The sequence below is a fragment of the Aquila chrysaetos genome, assembly GCF_900496995.4.
Source record: "Aquila chrysaetos chrysaetos chromosome W unlocalized genomic scaffold, bAquChr1.4 W_unloc_1, whole genome shotgun sequence".
Lineage (NCBI taxonomy): Eukaryota > Metazoa > Chordata > Aves > Accipitriformes > Accipitridae > Aquila > Aquila chrysaetos.
Genome location: NW_024470321.1, coordinates 1,899,013 through 1,914,062, shown reverse-complemented (window position 1 = coordinate 1,914,062; position 15,050 = coordinate 1,899,013). Strand labels below are relative to the sequence as shown.

The 15,050-nt window shown below is 36.1% G+C and overlaps 1 protein-coding gene across 13 annotated transcripts in view; it reads right to left on the bottom strand.

The window, feature by feature from the left end:
* LOC121232867 (A disintegrin and metalloproteinase with thrombospondin motifs 6-like) overlaps positions 1-15,050 on the bottom strand; it is a 185,216-nt gene that overhangs the window by 103,771 nt on the left and 66,395 nt on the right. For all 13 annotated transcript variants that reach the window (XM_041121341.1, XM_041121348.1, XM_041121343.1 and 10 more), the window contains 2 exons: positions 8,845-8,888; positions 5,272-5,377 (listed from right to left, as the gene is read on the bottom strand). In XM_041121341.1, coding sequence (XP_040977275.1) covers positions 5,272-5,377; positions 8,845-8,888 — 150 coding nt within the window. The remainder of the gene's footprint in view (positions 1-5,271; positions 5,378-8,844; positions 8,889-15,050) is intronic.

Genomic DNA, 15,050 nt, shown 5'->3' with positions numbered 1-15,050 from the left:
CAGAAACCTGAACTTTCTTATTGGGAAATGACAGACTTCTATGGGAATATTAGAAAAACTAGAGCACAAACTCCTCCTCTTGGTTTACACTTCCATAGTTATTCTGCTTTCATGCCACAAGAGTAACATTAAGAAAGGTTTGTGTGCTACACAAAGCCAGAGTATGAATGCATCAGGTCTCTACACTGTAGGTCAAAGTGGAAAGTATTGGCTCTAACCAGAAAGCAAACTTCTGAGCTCGGGTTTCCTTTGAAAATTCATGACACCCTGAAGGTTTCTATAACGTTCCTCTTCACCCCCATTTATTCTTACACTTTTGTTAAAAACTGTGAAGTATTATTGCATTACTTTTCCGTGATAAGAATGCTTTAATGTTAGGCAACTTATTTTAGTATTGTAAATTCTAAACTTCAAATAATATTTTACATGGACACAAACCTTTTCCATATTTTAAATATAAACATATCACAGATACCAGAATTGTTTTTCTAGTCTGTTTATGACATTTCATTTTATAATGCACAATACATTATTAAAATCCCAATGAAGATTTTTTTTTTAATAGAAGTTACATGCTTTTATACCTGCAATATTACAAAGGCAGACATAAAACAATGTTCCTTTAAGAAAAAAGAAGAGAAAATATATATCTATAGTCTTATGTGGCTTGTCCAGTCAATTTACTAAAAGAAAGTTACTTAAACTGTCCCTAAAAATGTAAGTCATCATTCTCAGATGATCCTAGGCATCTAGCAGGGACAAGTTTTAACTAACCTGTTCTGCCTGGCGTTCAGGTGTTCATACACTGTAGATTTGAGACAGTCTGTAAGCCCTGCTATAGTTGAAGATGAAGATGGAAGACATCATCATCACATATAAAACAATGATGACACCATCAACTGGAGATCCGATGGGAAGTGGTGTTAGTACAATTCATCCTAGTTGTGCTTCATATTTTGAAGTTTGGTATATGTGTCCCCATTACCTCAGATTGGAGCATCTGCCTTCTAGTTGTACAATCCATATATTCCTCGGAGATGAGTTTCTTCTAGAAAACATCTCACTCAAAATCAGGTCCTATAATGCAGCTGAGGTTTGACCGATCAAACATGAAGTTCACTGATAACTGAAGAATGAGGAAAAGACAACCAGCTTCTGAAAGTTCCCCTAGGATAACATTTTCCTAGATTAGAAATTTCTACTCCAGCGCTGAAGACTAACTTTCTTATATGGGAAGGAGGGGTATTTATGCTATTTTTCTACTTTGCATATAGACTTAAAAAAGACTTTAAAAAAGTGCTAGAATTGCAGGCACATTTTAGTGGTATGAATTGATTCAGAACTAAATACATGCTAGGAAATTATTTTTCTTCTTCATCTTGAAGCCAATTTACTCCATTAGACTATAATCTATTTTATTACTATTCCTTACACCTTTTTTTCATCAAGATATGACTGCCAAACTCCTCTGAATTTCAATTCATTACATCTTCTATAAGTTAAAACAATTCTGACTTTTCAGAAATTACTTTAGCTACCAGCCTTTTCTCCCTGCTCCCTCCATATGACCCTCAATAGCTGTCTGTCATCAGTAAATTCTTTTCTTACTCCAAGTTTTATAGGCAGCTCTCTGTTCTAAGTCTAGTCCACTGTCCTTGAGTTTTGACATTTCAGTTCCCATCCCCCTTTTATCTTACTTGTTCTTTTTCACTTTGTTATTCAGTTTCCAGATCTCAGCTAACTCCACAGGACTGCAACAATGAATGGCACAATGCCTTTATTCTAGGGATATACCCCTTTCAATGGAACCTTGAATTCCTTATCAATTCAACTAACTGTCCTGTACCGTGTGCATGGGGCAAGCTAGGCAGTTCAGTAAGTATCCAAATAAAAAAAACCATAGAGCGGAAAGCCACCTAACTCAGCTGGTAGGGAAACAGAAAATGGGACTGGATCTTAAATCTCACAAATTGTCTGAGCATAAGACCACATTCAAGCCTGAAAATAGTTCCCTTCTTCACTAAGAAGAAAAAAGTCAAACTTTGCTTGACAACGCAGGGGATATGCATTCAATTGTCACTCCTGCCATGAGAAATCACTGATTGTGATTTTTGCTCACCAGAAATCTTAAGCATTTCTTCAGCATCCTGAAAGTCAAGTATCATAAATCAAATTCCTAGAGACACTATTCTGAAGGTTAAAGGGCCCACTCGGAATTTTATCTATCTGATTCACAGAAGTACTAAGAGTAATACAAGGCTGTTCTCAGAACCATGCATAGGGAGAAACAACTATAAAACTCTTAGTCTAACACCATTCTTTAGGCCCTCAAGAAAGAATCACAGAGTTAATCACAGGGTATGGTTGTCTTCAAGAAAAACAGCTGTTTATGAGTCTCAGCTGCACACAGCTTATCTGCACCAAAACTGGGTTATGCAAATACCAAAACTATAATAAAAACTGATAAATATTAAACAGAAAGTATGACTGACCATAATAATCACACTCACTCTCTCACTCTCTTTAAGTCTTCAAGACTAAGTGCTTTTCTGGATAATATTTTTCAACCAAATGGAAGTTACTTGGATCAATACAAAGTTAAATGAGTTAAATTTAATACACTATGATATACAGAAAGTCAGATTGAATGATCTAATGACTTCTCATCATTTTAAAAATTAATGAACTACTAGAAACTAATAACAAGTTGAGCCATACTTTCCATCAGAGAATCTTAGAAATTAAATTTTGGAGAAATTGTGAAGAATCTATTAGAATATATGTATTATCATTACCGTTCTCTTTTAATCACAAGAAAATTTTACTCCTCAGTTCAACATTTTTTAACAAAAACAGTATTCCACAGCAACTATATAATTAATAAAAATATGATCTCTAAAAATGCAATCCTCCCATTCTGAGTGGTTTGTTAGTGTATGTTATATGTTCAGTGTAGACATGTTCCTTAAATGCTTCTATTTTTCATTTGATAATGAAGCCAATTTCCTATTTCCCATGTATGTCTGAAGAGAAAAGGAATCTTTGTGGCACAACCAAAGAAAAAATGTTTACAATGCTGCTTGAAACTATTATTTTACTCACATATGCAAGTATCTTGTAGTACATTCATTAATAATACCCACTCAAGGAAGCAGGAAGTCAAGAGAAAGTAATAACTTGCTTGATTTAGTCAGAGGCATTCAGTCACTTTATGGGTGAATGGGGGGTGATGTGTGGATAGCACAAAACATTATAAACCTTGAAGATTTTTTGCCCACATATTCTTCTCAGCTTTTACTGAAGGTATCGTCGTGGTTTAACCCCAGCCGGCAACTAAGCACCACACAGCCACTCGCTCACTCCCCCTCTGGTGGGATGGGGGAGAAAATCGGAAGAGTAAAAGTGAGAAAACTCATGAGTTGAGATAAGGACAGTTTAATAGATAAGCAAAAGCCGCACACGCAAGCAAAGCAAAACAAGGAATTCATTCACTACTTCCCATCAGCAGGCAGGTGTTCAGCCATCTCCAGGAAAGCAGGGCTCCATCATGTGTAACAGTTACTTGGGAAGCCAAACGCCATAACTCCGAACGTCCCCCCCTTCCTTCTTCTTCCTTCAGCTTTATCTACATGGTATGTTCATTTAACACCGTGCCTGCAGTGCAACTTTCTTTAATCACTGTGCATCGGATAAAATCTAATGAATATGATTTCTACTTTCTTTACAAACAAGCATTTGACATGTCATGCCAGCTACAGGACGAGGTGAAAGCCTCAAACAGCTGAGATTTCAGAATTTTAAAAGACTTTACATATAAGAAGCCAAAAGATACGGAATGTAGAAAACACAGATGGTTAAAGAAAAAAATAATCCTGCGATCACAGGATATATGTTATCGCTACATTGTTCTTCTCAGATTCTAACCAAATTCTAAGCTCTTCAAATCAATTGTTGTCATCATGCCAGCTTTGCATGATAAAATAGCTGCATATATTTAAATTATTTTCATGTATCTGTGGAATAACCTGCATAAAATATGTAGCTGCATGACATATGGATTAGAATGAAGATGTGGTATTAAAGATAGTTTTCTGTGTTAAACATGTGAATTAAATTCGCAGCAAGGTCACCTATTACTATAAGAGATGTTATTAACAAGAATTTCAGAACTATGAAAATCACGTCGGAGTGATTTGGAGGAGCTCCTTCCTCAACAGGGGAAATATATTTTCCTTTACCCTATCTTTTTCAACTCATGCAAGTGAAGGAAAAGAAGGAAGGAAATGAAGATGAGGAGTATTACATGTGTTTTAAATTATTTTTGTTCAGATCTTATACAATTGCTTTTGGATTCTAAAATTCATCTACTTCAGTACAACTACAGTGTTTTTTTATACATAATATAAATGAGATCATACTTGCCCAGTGATTATCTCGCATGATAGGTGGGCTGGAAATAAGTGTTTACTTCCAACTCCTGCTTTTGATCAGCAGATTGATAGCTTCCATTTCAGTCTGCATTGGAACTTTTAGCAGTTGCATCAGCTAATGATTGGAAAAACATGTCATCCATAACTCAGTGTTGGTCAACCCACGTAAACACAGAAGGAAACTTCTTGATAATAGAAGGTGCCTAGAATTTTTAGAGTCATCACAACGTACTAGCAATGCTGTCTTTTGAAGGAAGATCTGAAATATTTCCAGACCAAACTCTACTCGGATTTTATCAGTCTCATAACATCATGCTCTTTAAAATGATATGCTGGTGCTTAAAATGTAACAAGTGATGCTATGACTGTTTTATATATTTCATGCTTGAGTGAAAGATGACTAAAAGTGTATGAATATTGACAACAGAATCAATGTTTTAATGAAAATAGTTTGAATTATATGTAAGACAAAATAACAAAAAGCAAAAAAAAATTACCTTTTAACTGCTTTTGTTTCATAAAGAAAGGTAGACAAAGGGGGGGGGGGGGAGAAAATTTTCAGAGCTAAATATTTCAAAATATGAAACAGAGTAGGAAGGTTGTGAGCCAAATCTCAAAAGCAGATTAAACTGGAATCTGAAATCAAAGGGTAAACAATGAGTCTTCAGTACTAAAGTTAAAGCCCTTGGAAATATATACTAAATACTGCCACTCATACTATATACAGAAACATGGAGCACCAGAATAGAGATGGTACAGCCATGCAGGAAAAATAATACCTATTATTAAACTAATATTAAAAAGGAGATACATTAAAACATTTTTTTTTAAACTCACTCACTTGTGACCAATCTCATGTGCAATGGTAAAAGCTGAACCTAGGCCAATGTCTTCATTAATGCTGCAGCTCCTTTCAGGCTCACACATTCCAGCCACAGAGGCCAAGCCTGAATAAACAGAAGGAGACACAAAGGTCATGCCAAGGTGTTTCAGTCTTAAAAGCCCTCCTTATAAATGCCTGGATTCTTTTTAATAGCCTCTATGCACAGAAGGAGCAGTTGGCAAGAGGTTAACTTTCTAGTCATTTGCAAAAATCACTGGGGGGAATTTCACTTTGCCAGCTAGACATTAGTATTTTTTGAACTGCAGTCAGTGCTGGAAAATGTCTAGACTAAGGGTTGGATTTATAAATTTTACTTCTGGTAACTTGGGACCACCTAGTAACTTGAGCCAGGAGAGGGAATTCAAGAAAGCATTCCTATTTTAACATTCTTGAGCCTGAAGAAAGCAAAATGTATCCACATTATTTTTCTAAACAAATGTTTAAGTTTAGTGGGTTCATAAAAACATACAAGCAACTTTTTTGGCTACGAAAAGCCCCACATGGTACATTTAAAAAAATTATAAAAGCAAAACTGAATGCATCAATGAAGAGAGAGGAGACATGTTAATAACAAGCATTCATTTAACCATTGAAGTCTTTTCCATTTATCACCCATCATCTTCTGGAATTAAAACCTTACTGTATTACAAGTGCTTTTAAAAACTTTCTTTAGAGAGAGAAAGCTCTTCCTTATCTTATACATTCTTCAGCAACAGAGTATCACACAACATACTGCAGACATAATTTCTGCCACTAGAGAAAGCTCTAAACAGATTTATTTAATGTATTCCTCCCTAGGGTTTCTTATCTAAAAAAAAAGCAGTAATCCTTTCTTTAAGGAAATTACCTGCTCAGTTAACTACACTATAACAAAACAATGACTGGAAAAAGTGCTACTTCAAATTATTCTGTTTGGACTAACAGAAGCAAGTAATAAGATGACAAGTGCTTCCTGGCTGTGTCCACATTAGCAAGTAATTTGGAGCCACAGGAGTTGGTCAGCAGAGTGAAGCACTGATATTGAGGCTCCTCACATATCTTTGTATGTGGGTTGGACATTCTACTTTGGATTAGTTTAATCCTGTAGGCCGAACATATTCACTACATATGTGGTTCAAAGCTTTCAAAAGGAAAAAATATTACAGGATATCATGAGAATACAGCCCACGTAATGATTTAGACCTTTAGAGCATTTGGGGAGTATGTGTTCTGACTTTTCTCCAAAACAAATCTAGTTTGCACATACCAAAACTACTCCGATAACCAAACTGATAGGGGCAAAAGGTGACAACTTGTGTCTGTAGAATTTGCATCAAAACAGTACTACTGCTCTGAATCAAATCACTGGTGTAGACACGCCTACTGAGGACAGGATGAAACATCAGAAGAAAAACAACTATCCATTAAGAAAAAAATCTGTAAATTGTTTGCAGCGTGCAACCTGTAGAAAATACAATAATTGCAGTTCACCTGCCTAAACTATGCTATTCTAATTGAGTAGGACATTCTGAAAACATGGCAGTACTTGCATAACAACTGTCATGTTCCCCTGCAAAGTTCACCACATTTGAGTGATGAAGTCATCTCTATCTTCAGCACTTATAACTGAGCACTTGCTTCAGTGACTTACAGGACCAGATTAATGATTTATAATTCCATACCACGCTTGCAGAAAGTGGCAGAGATCAAGTCCAGAACCCAGTCTATGGCTCAGATTTAAAAAAGAAGGAGTTCTTCACTGGAGCCACAAAGGTGCTGCAATGACATCTGAGGTCTATCTTTTCCAAGAGTTTCCATGCAAGATTCCCTATTTTAGGACACTGGAATAGGAGAGAGACATCTATGCCACAGTAAAACCTTTACTTCTGTTTCTTCCTAGAACACCAATGATTCAAGTTTCTTCTGACCTTTTGAGACCTGAGACTTTTGTTCACAGACACCTTAAATATATGCTTAACTTTAGTTACTGGAGGTCAGTGGGACTTAAGCATATTAAATGCCTTGCAAAAGAGGGCCACAGGGCCTTGTCTCTTCTCCCATTCAATGCCTATAATGCAAATAAAGTGTCATGGTTCTGTTCCCAAGGGTCCCATAACAGTGAGTTGGAACTGATATCATGTGTGTGTGTGTGTTTTTGTTTTGATTTTGGGGGGGGTGGGGGGGGGGTTGTTTTGTTGTTTTTTTAAAAAACAAGCATTTGCCAAAGTCCATCCCCTGTTATGCTGGATTCAAGTGAAGCAGTATTTGCCTTTATGCCAAAGTCTGATACAGTAAGAAATAGTACACTAATGATCTGTGTTAAAACATCACATGTAAATATCAAATAGTTCATCAGTGAATGTATACCATTTAAAACTTTCTTCTTTTAAGACTACAATTGCAAAGACAATTATATGACATCAATATAGACAGTCTCTTCAGCTTTGTCTTTTCCACATAAATGTCAAAAGAAAATCAATTACATTTAGAAATTCATCATCATTTGCCTTTTACTAAAACATGCTGTGGATATTGTTTATATTTACAGCAGGCAAAATTCTGATACCTTTCCCCATGTAAACTACTTCCCTGTGCCACAAGCATCATGCTGACTTGAGCAAGACTTGTAGAAAAATCAACATGAGTTAAGGCTAGCAAAGCATACAGTAATACAGGAAAAGACAAAGCAAATAAAATTATGAGCTCTGATTATGAGAAAAGCATTAATAACCTGAACTAACTGAATGAGAATTATATCTGTAATTCATTCTGAGAAAGAGGCTTATATGAAAGGATCCAAATTGAAAATATATATATACACACACACTCGTTGAATAATATTTCTTTCATATGTTAAAGCACTACTAAAGGTAACAACTATAGTATAGTAAAAAACTTTTGGTGACAAATTTAGGTATGGAGAGAATGGTAGTTCTCCATCCTGCACTCAAGGTTGCTTGTGTTTCTCCATTGTCAAAGTACTGTTTTAAGGAGTTCAATATTACTGTAATTTATATCACTGTGCTATTTTTCTCTAAGTCTGTGAAAGTAACAGTCTGAAGCTGTACTCCTTGTGTACAACAGACCAACAGTGTAAATCTCAAAGCCTGTTTCTTTAGTAGGATGGTTTTGGGGGGTTTCTGTTTTTTGGTGGGTTTGGTGGGTGTTTTTGTTGTTGTTGTTTTTTTGTTTAAACTTTCCTAAGGTCTTTTATTTGTATTTTTTTAAATTGATCGTGGAGACAGGTTAAATAGAAATAAACAGTAAGTAAGTCCTCTAATTATTGCTTGGTAAGTTTGAGTGATCTGCTAGGTTTTATCAGCATTACAGCTGCCAGAGAATAAAGGCCCATCAGCAGCTCAAGTTAAACTTCTAGCAATCTATCAAAGCATAAAACCATCTAGGTTACCCTTTATTATTCATGTTTATAAAACTGCAAAATTTTGAAAGCATAAACTTAAAAAGATCTAATCAGCCAATAAATTAATAGCCAAGTATAAAGCAAGGAAACAAACAGCAAATACAAGCTGAAATTTCTCTTCATAAACTTACCCAGTGTTCCACAAGGCTTGTTTTTATAAGTGCAGATATCATATCTGTTAAGGAGAAAAAAAAGTAGATAAAATATGTCAGAGAATCAAATTTGTAAGATATTTTGTATATTTATCACATATCTGTATCATAGTTCAAGTTGTCAGACCGCAATCAGCTTAATTATGTGCAGCCAGCTGGTGTCAGCATTTTCTACACTCTGGTGTAAACTGCAAGCTGCAGTACACTCACAGCTGCTGGCCTCAGGCCAGTGGAACACCTGCGAGTTAAAAAAAAAAAAAAAAAAAAGGTTAAAGTGGATCTTTGTAACCACTGGCTCCATAAAGCAGTCTACCATGATGTTACGAAGTTATAGCAGCATGTCTATAGACTGCTGCTGATTCAAAACACTTTTTGAACATATTGGAATCCTCTTACGGTCTCATACTTATCAACTAAACAATATTAATTGTAACTCCTGCTATTTAAACTTTAATACCAATTAAAAACTATAACTCTCAATTATTACACCAAAAATTATTTTTAAAAATTCTTATGAACTGCCATTATAGTTTCCTTCTCATTATCTTCTAGTGATTATATGTGTCTTAAGAGTACACTGTAACAAATTAAAATGAAAAAAATATTTTTGCCAAAAGCTAAATAATGTCTTTAAAGGAGAATTTTCATCATTTTAGATATGATCCTTCAAATACAGAAGCTCAATGAGTTTTTGTGTAGTTAACATGTAAGTATCTGGAGCTGAAAATGGAATTAAAATGTTTTCTGCAGCATAGCTAATAATAGCAGCAGTGGTCACACAGCAGTCAATTCCTTAATTACACTTTCATATTTTGAATATGCAACCCTATGATATGGCTAGTGATATGAGAACACTCTTACAATGCCTTTGATTTTAGAGGATTTATACCAATTTTCTTGCAGTATGTTTCAGAATAATTACCATTATTTTGAATGGTGAGTGAAAACAAAGATTAAAAGATACCATCTTTATGCTTTAATTTTTAACCCAAATATTTACTAATTTCAGGCCACCAGACATTTCTGTTAAAAATAACATATAAGGACTGTTTTCAAATGGGTTATCACATAGGGGTCTGATCATGAGATATATACCTTTCAGTGCTAACAGAGTTAAAGTCTATCCGTAAGCCAAATCCATAGACAAAACAACAAAGCTTAAAATTTGGAACAAATCCAGAAAACTCTCTGCATGTAGACTGCTGTGACCATATGGAATTCTTCTGATTTTTAAAGGTACTGGGTGTGGAGCAGTTTGTGGGATTAAGCTCTTAATTTTGAACTCAGACGTTCATATGCATTGATCTCTCAGAATGGCAGAGTTTGAGCAACCTCGATATGCACATAAAGCTCTCACTCATTTCCCATTTGCTGTTTGGAGAGGGAGAGGTAATCAAATCAGCATTCTTATATAAAATGTGCTGGAATAGAATTAGGTTTTGTATGTCACAAAGCTATAAGACAACACAGATACAGAGAGAAAGATTTTTTTACTGAACATTTCCTGCCTTTTACATATTTAAGGAAATGAACTTATTTCTGCATTTAGGACAGAGCCATATTGAAGTTTCTGCAAAATTATTCCTCGAAGAAAGCAGACAGGGCTCAGGCTTATTTAGTGAGAAAACCCAAATTTGCCCAAATTCCTTTAAAACGTAGTTTAGAACTCAACACAAGGAAGTCTGTGCAATACACAGGAAGTATTGGTCTTCTAATTTTTTTTTAATATACAATACTAATAGGAAAAAAACCCCAATAAAGTCATACATCCTTAGATAAAAATGGATGTTTAAGAAGAAACCCAGTTCCACTAAACTCAAGTAAAATGCTGTCACTGATTTCAGTGGAGCTGAAAATTTGCCCTTATGGCCTGAATCTGCTTACTCTCATACAGGTATGACTCTGAAGTTACTCCTCCTCACATTCAGTTCAGTTTCACAAGGAACTGTGATAGGAGACAGTGATATGAATTAAATCCCTTTTTTCTGTTACAGTTTTGAAAAACAAAGACCATGGTATCCTTCTGTTTGTGCTGGGAAGCAAGTATTCTTCATTATGCATAGGCTAGTATTCGTAAGAAAAATGTGATGATAATGAAACGTAAATTAGATAAAATTATATTTTCCTTAGTTTTATTATTTTCCAATACACTAACTATTTTTGCAAGAACATACCCAGATAGTAATGGTTTTCTAATTATGGCTTCATTAAGTATTCAAATTTTATAGGCCATAATAATTTCCTGTAAGAAGCATTCATACACTCTATCATTCCTCTGTTTAATAGGAAAAACCTCTAAGTTTTCAATGTCGAATGACTGACTTTAACTACATCATCTACAAGCTCTTTTCTTTTTTTTTTCTTTTTTTTTTCCCCCCTTTCATATGGATGGTTTCTGCTTGTGGTTTGTTTGAAAGCTCATATAATTTTTGTGTACTGAACAGTTCAAATTCCATCATTTGCTTCTCTATATCATTTAACCAAATCAGCCTAACTTATCTTTTTTGATTTTGACACCACTTCTAACTTTATTTTGAATTTCCAAGGAATCTATTTAACCCACAGATGCTGGGTTCCAAAATGCAGGAGACTACAGAGTTAATACTTGCCAGGTAGTAGCTTCAAGCCAAGAACCCCCTGAAATGACAAATCATCCAGATTACCCATTAGATTAGATAGGTCTAATTGCTATTTCAAAAAAAACCCCACACCATGCCACAAAAAAACAACCACCACCACCAAAAAAACAAACCAAACCAAAGGTGAAGATGGGTCATAGTTGTCACCAGGACCTTAATAAATACTTCAGGAACCACAGACAACAAAAAGCTCTCAAGCCAACAGCAATCTCAACCAACCATTAGAAAAATATAAGAGTCACGAGGGTTATGCAAAAATGCAGTTTGCAAGATGCGAATATATTTTCCTTTTTATTCACTGACAGAATGTGTAAGAAAGCCACCACACAAAATTTGAATGTAAGAATACAAATATGCAGGTTGCAAAAAACCTCAGAATGAGATGACAGCCTGTTCATTTTGAGACAGCAAAGTAAATCCTTTGCCCAAGTTGGAAGAGAAGATCATATTGTTACTGATTTGTCATTGATTTATTATTAGTTAGAATTAATCATATTTAATTTTAATATTTTAGCAAAATCATATGTATGTTGTATTTTATACATTTAACCACCAACCAGTACCTGCTGTGAAATCCCCTGTATAGCCCCGTACCAAGACCGGAGAAATTGGCTAAAATCATCTAGTAGGAACATTTAGAACTTAGATAACAAGGTAAAGAAATTAAAATCTGATTATAAAAGAGTTTGGTTTGACTAAAAAGTAGAAAATTGTGAAGCATAAGTATGGGAGTGTTAAGTTTGAAATGTAGCCTTAGGAACTTAGGAGCTTAGAAAATGTATAATGTGTAACCATAAGTATTGTTCAAAATCATTTAACCACAGAAGTTTTGACAAAGATTGGTAGTCTTGTAGTGTTTGTTTTGAAAACTAAGGAAACCGTTATGGACACCAGTTTGCTGCTTGGAGACACCTGAGAGGTCAAGAAGCGGACGAGTGAGGAAGACTATGAAAGACCACCAGAGGACTCCTGAGGACCACCAGAGACCTTCACTGCGCCTGCGTAAAGGACATTTACATATGCTAATGATTTCCCGGAAGTCTAATGAATATGTATAACTTTTCTTGGAAATCTAATGAATATGCATCAATAAGTCTTAATATAAGGTGTATTGTTTTGGTGACAGGTGTGCGTGGTTCGTGAGAGGACTCGCCCGCGCACCCGGCCGTCAATAAAGAAGTGTCTGCTTATCTACACTAAATTGGTGTTGATAAGTTCTTCATTCCGAGCTTTTCGGTAACAATATACCTCCTGATAAAGTGGCCGACCAGGCTGGGGAAGTGAAATGCGGTAAGAGGCAAGATTGTTGATTACGTGTTGTGTGGATTGTCCGGCTCATAGTTCACAAATGAGTTTCACCATGTCTAGTGCACACAGGCAACTCATGGGGGGTTACAAAAGTGACCCAGCCTTGGGTTGCCTTGAGGCCCTGTCTCTCTGCAGAGACGACTCACTCACAGGGAGCTGTGTAGCCAGCTTAGCCCTGGGTTGTCTGATAAACCCTAAACTAAACAGGGCGGTGGCTGCACCATTCAAAGAATCAAAACCTGAACTGAGCCTTGAAATCCCTTAGCAAATAGTATGCCCTGAGTCTCAATCCAACCACTATCCAGTTGCTGAGGAAGCAAGGTAAAAAACAAACCCAAAACCTGGAGGGTTTCAGCTTCAGTTTCAAATGACAACCTTGTGTATTCAAACAATCACAGACCAACAAAGGAAAGATAAGGGGAAACTCCACTCAGATATACATAATCCATTTAGGCCTATATCATAATCCACTCAGACATAGTCATACACACCATTCCACAAGTCAGGGGATAAAAACTCTAAGATTCAGGTTGGAAATGGGGGAGTCACTTCTCCAACTATACAGTTGGCTTGTGAAGGAAACCCTTCCCTGCCTTGATCGGGACCCCAGTCAAGGTAACTTCCCTGGGATTGAAAGCCCTTACCTGGAGGTGTAAGTGAATATTGTTCATGCTTTAAGTTTGTAAATGCATGTGTGCTTGTGGTTGTAACAGTGTACTTACTACTCTTGCCTTAAAAAATTGCAATAGTGCATTCCTCCATTGTATCTGTAAAACCTGCAATAGTGGCATGTTAAGTCTGTAAGTGAAGTTCAAATAAATAATTTGCTTGAACCTTGCAGTTAAGTCTTTTTTCCATCACACATGTCCATTCACACCCTGAATGGATCAGAAGTCATTTGATGAGGCAGATGGGGAAGAGGTTTGGGACCTCTGGACACATTTGCAGGGCTGATGAAGAGCTACATCAGACAGGTGGGAAATGCATGATGGATGTACAGCTGTCACTGACAACTCCAACTGAAACATCAGCCAGAAGGAAACTGCAGAGATAGACTATTTCCAAGTCAACAGGATGGTCAAGAATTGGAGTAGTAATAGCTTCCTGTCGTGCCATGAATCAAACAGGAAGTGTTAGTGTGCCCCTCCAAGGGCTCTGCCAAAGGAAAAACTTCTAGTCTTTTTTGACAGGATATGAGCATGCCCCATGCTAAAATATACATGTAGATATATCTATACCACTGAATTAAACATTGAAAAGGACCACTCCTGGACACTGAAATTCTATTATCTGTATTATCAAACTGTTTTTAAAAGACCATCAAATTGTTAAAAAAAAAAAAAAGGTCCCTTGCACAGATTTGGCCCATGACAACAACTAATCTCAAAGAATTCCCAGGTAAAGTTCAGAAGGTGGCCACACACAATTATCAACAGGCAAAACATATGCAGCTACTCTGTTCTGGAGAAGTCAGCTTATTAATGTGGACACAAGAAGTTCTGTGCCAGCGATCCTCAGTGCAATAAAACAGTCACAGACATGTTAATTTAATTTAGTAGCATAGATGTAAGCTACAGACTGTCTCCTGAAGAAGCCTCAGTTATCTATAAATCTGACCTGTGGAAAAATCCCTTTCCTTTGCAAATCTGATGAGTAGTATGATCCCGATCACTTGAGTAGGACACTTAAGTCAAATATATAAGAAAGATAGGTTCTTTGTAAATACTGTAAGCACTGTTCCATCTTGTCAGATAACTTATTTGCAGCTACAGCCAATCCCAGATGCCTTAGGGGAAGACAGATGTTTCTCTCCTATCTAGCTGTACATTTAGGGAAGGGAGAGAAGATTCTTCCTGATCTCTGCAACCTGTCAGCTTGCAGGCCTAATGCATGTAGTTGTGCAAATATGAAGTTCACACAAAATTCTATGTAAGAAAGTGTGTTCCCTCTATTAAAAAATAGACGCACAAATTCACAGATTTGAAGGTTTGAAGGCTACAAAGCATCACAATGATTCAATCATGCCTCCACTCACTCCTAGCATAAAAAGGTAAGTAATTTATTCTAGAAGCTACAAAAACCTGTTCCTTAAAAGCTATTTAATCTCACATTAGGAGTTGTTCTCAACATAAGAATTTGAGGTCATCTGTACTAGGTTATCTGGTTCACCTGCCTTTCCCCTCAACAACAGTCATTTGCGAGTGCTTACAGGGATAACAGGGCAGCAGACTGATACCT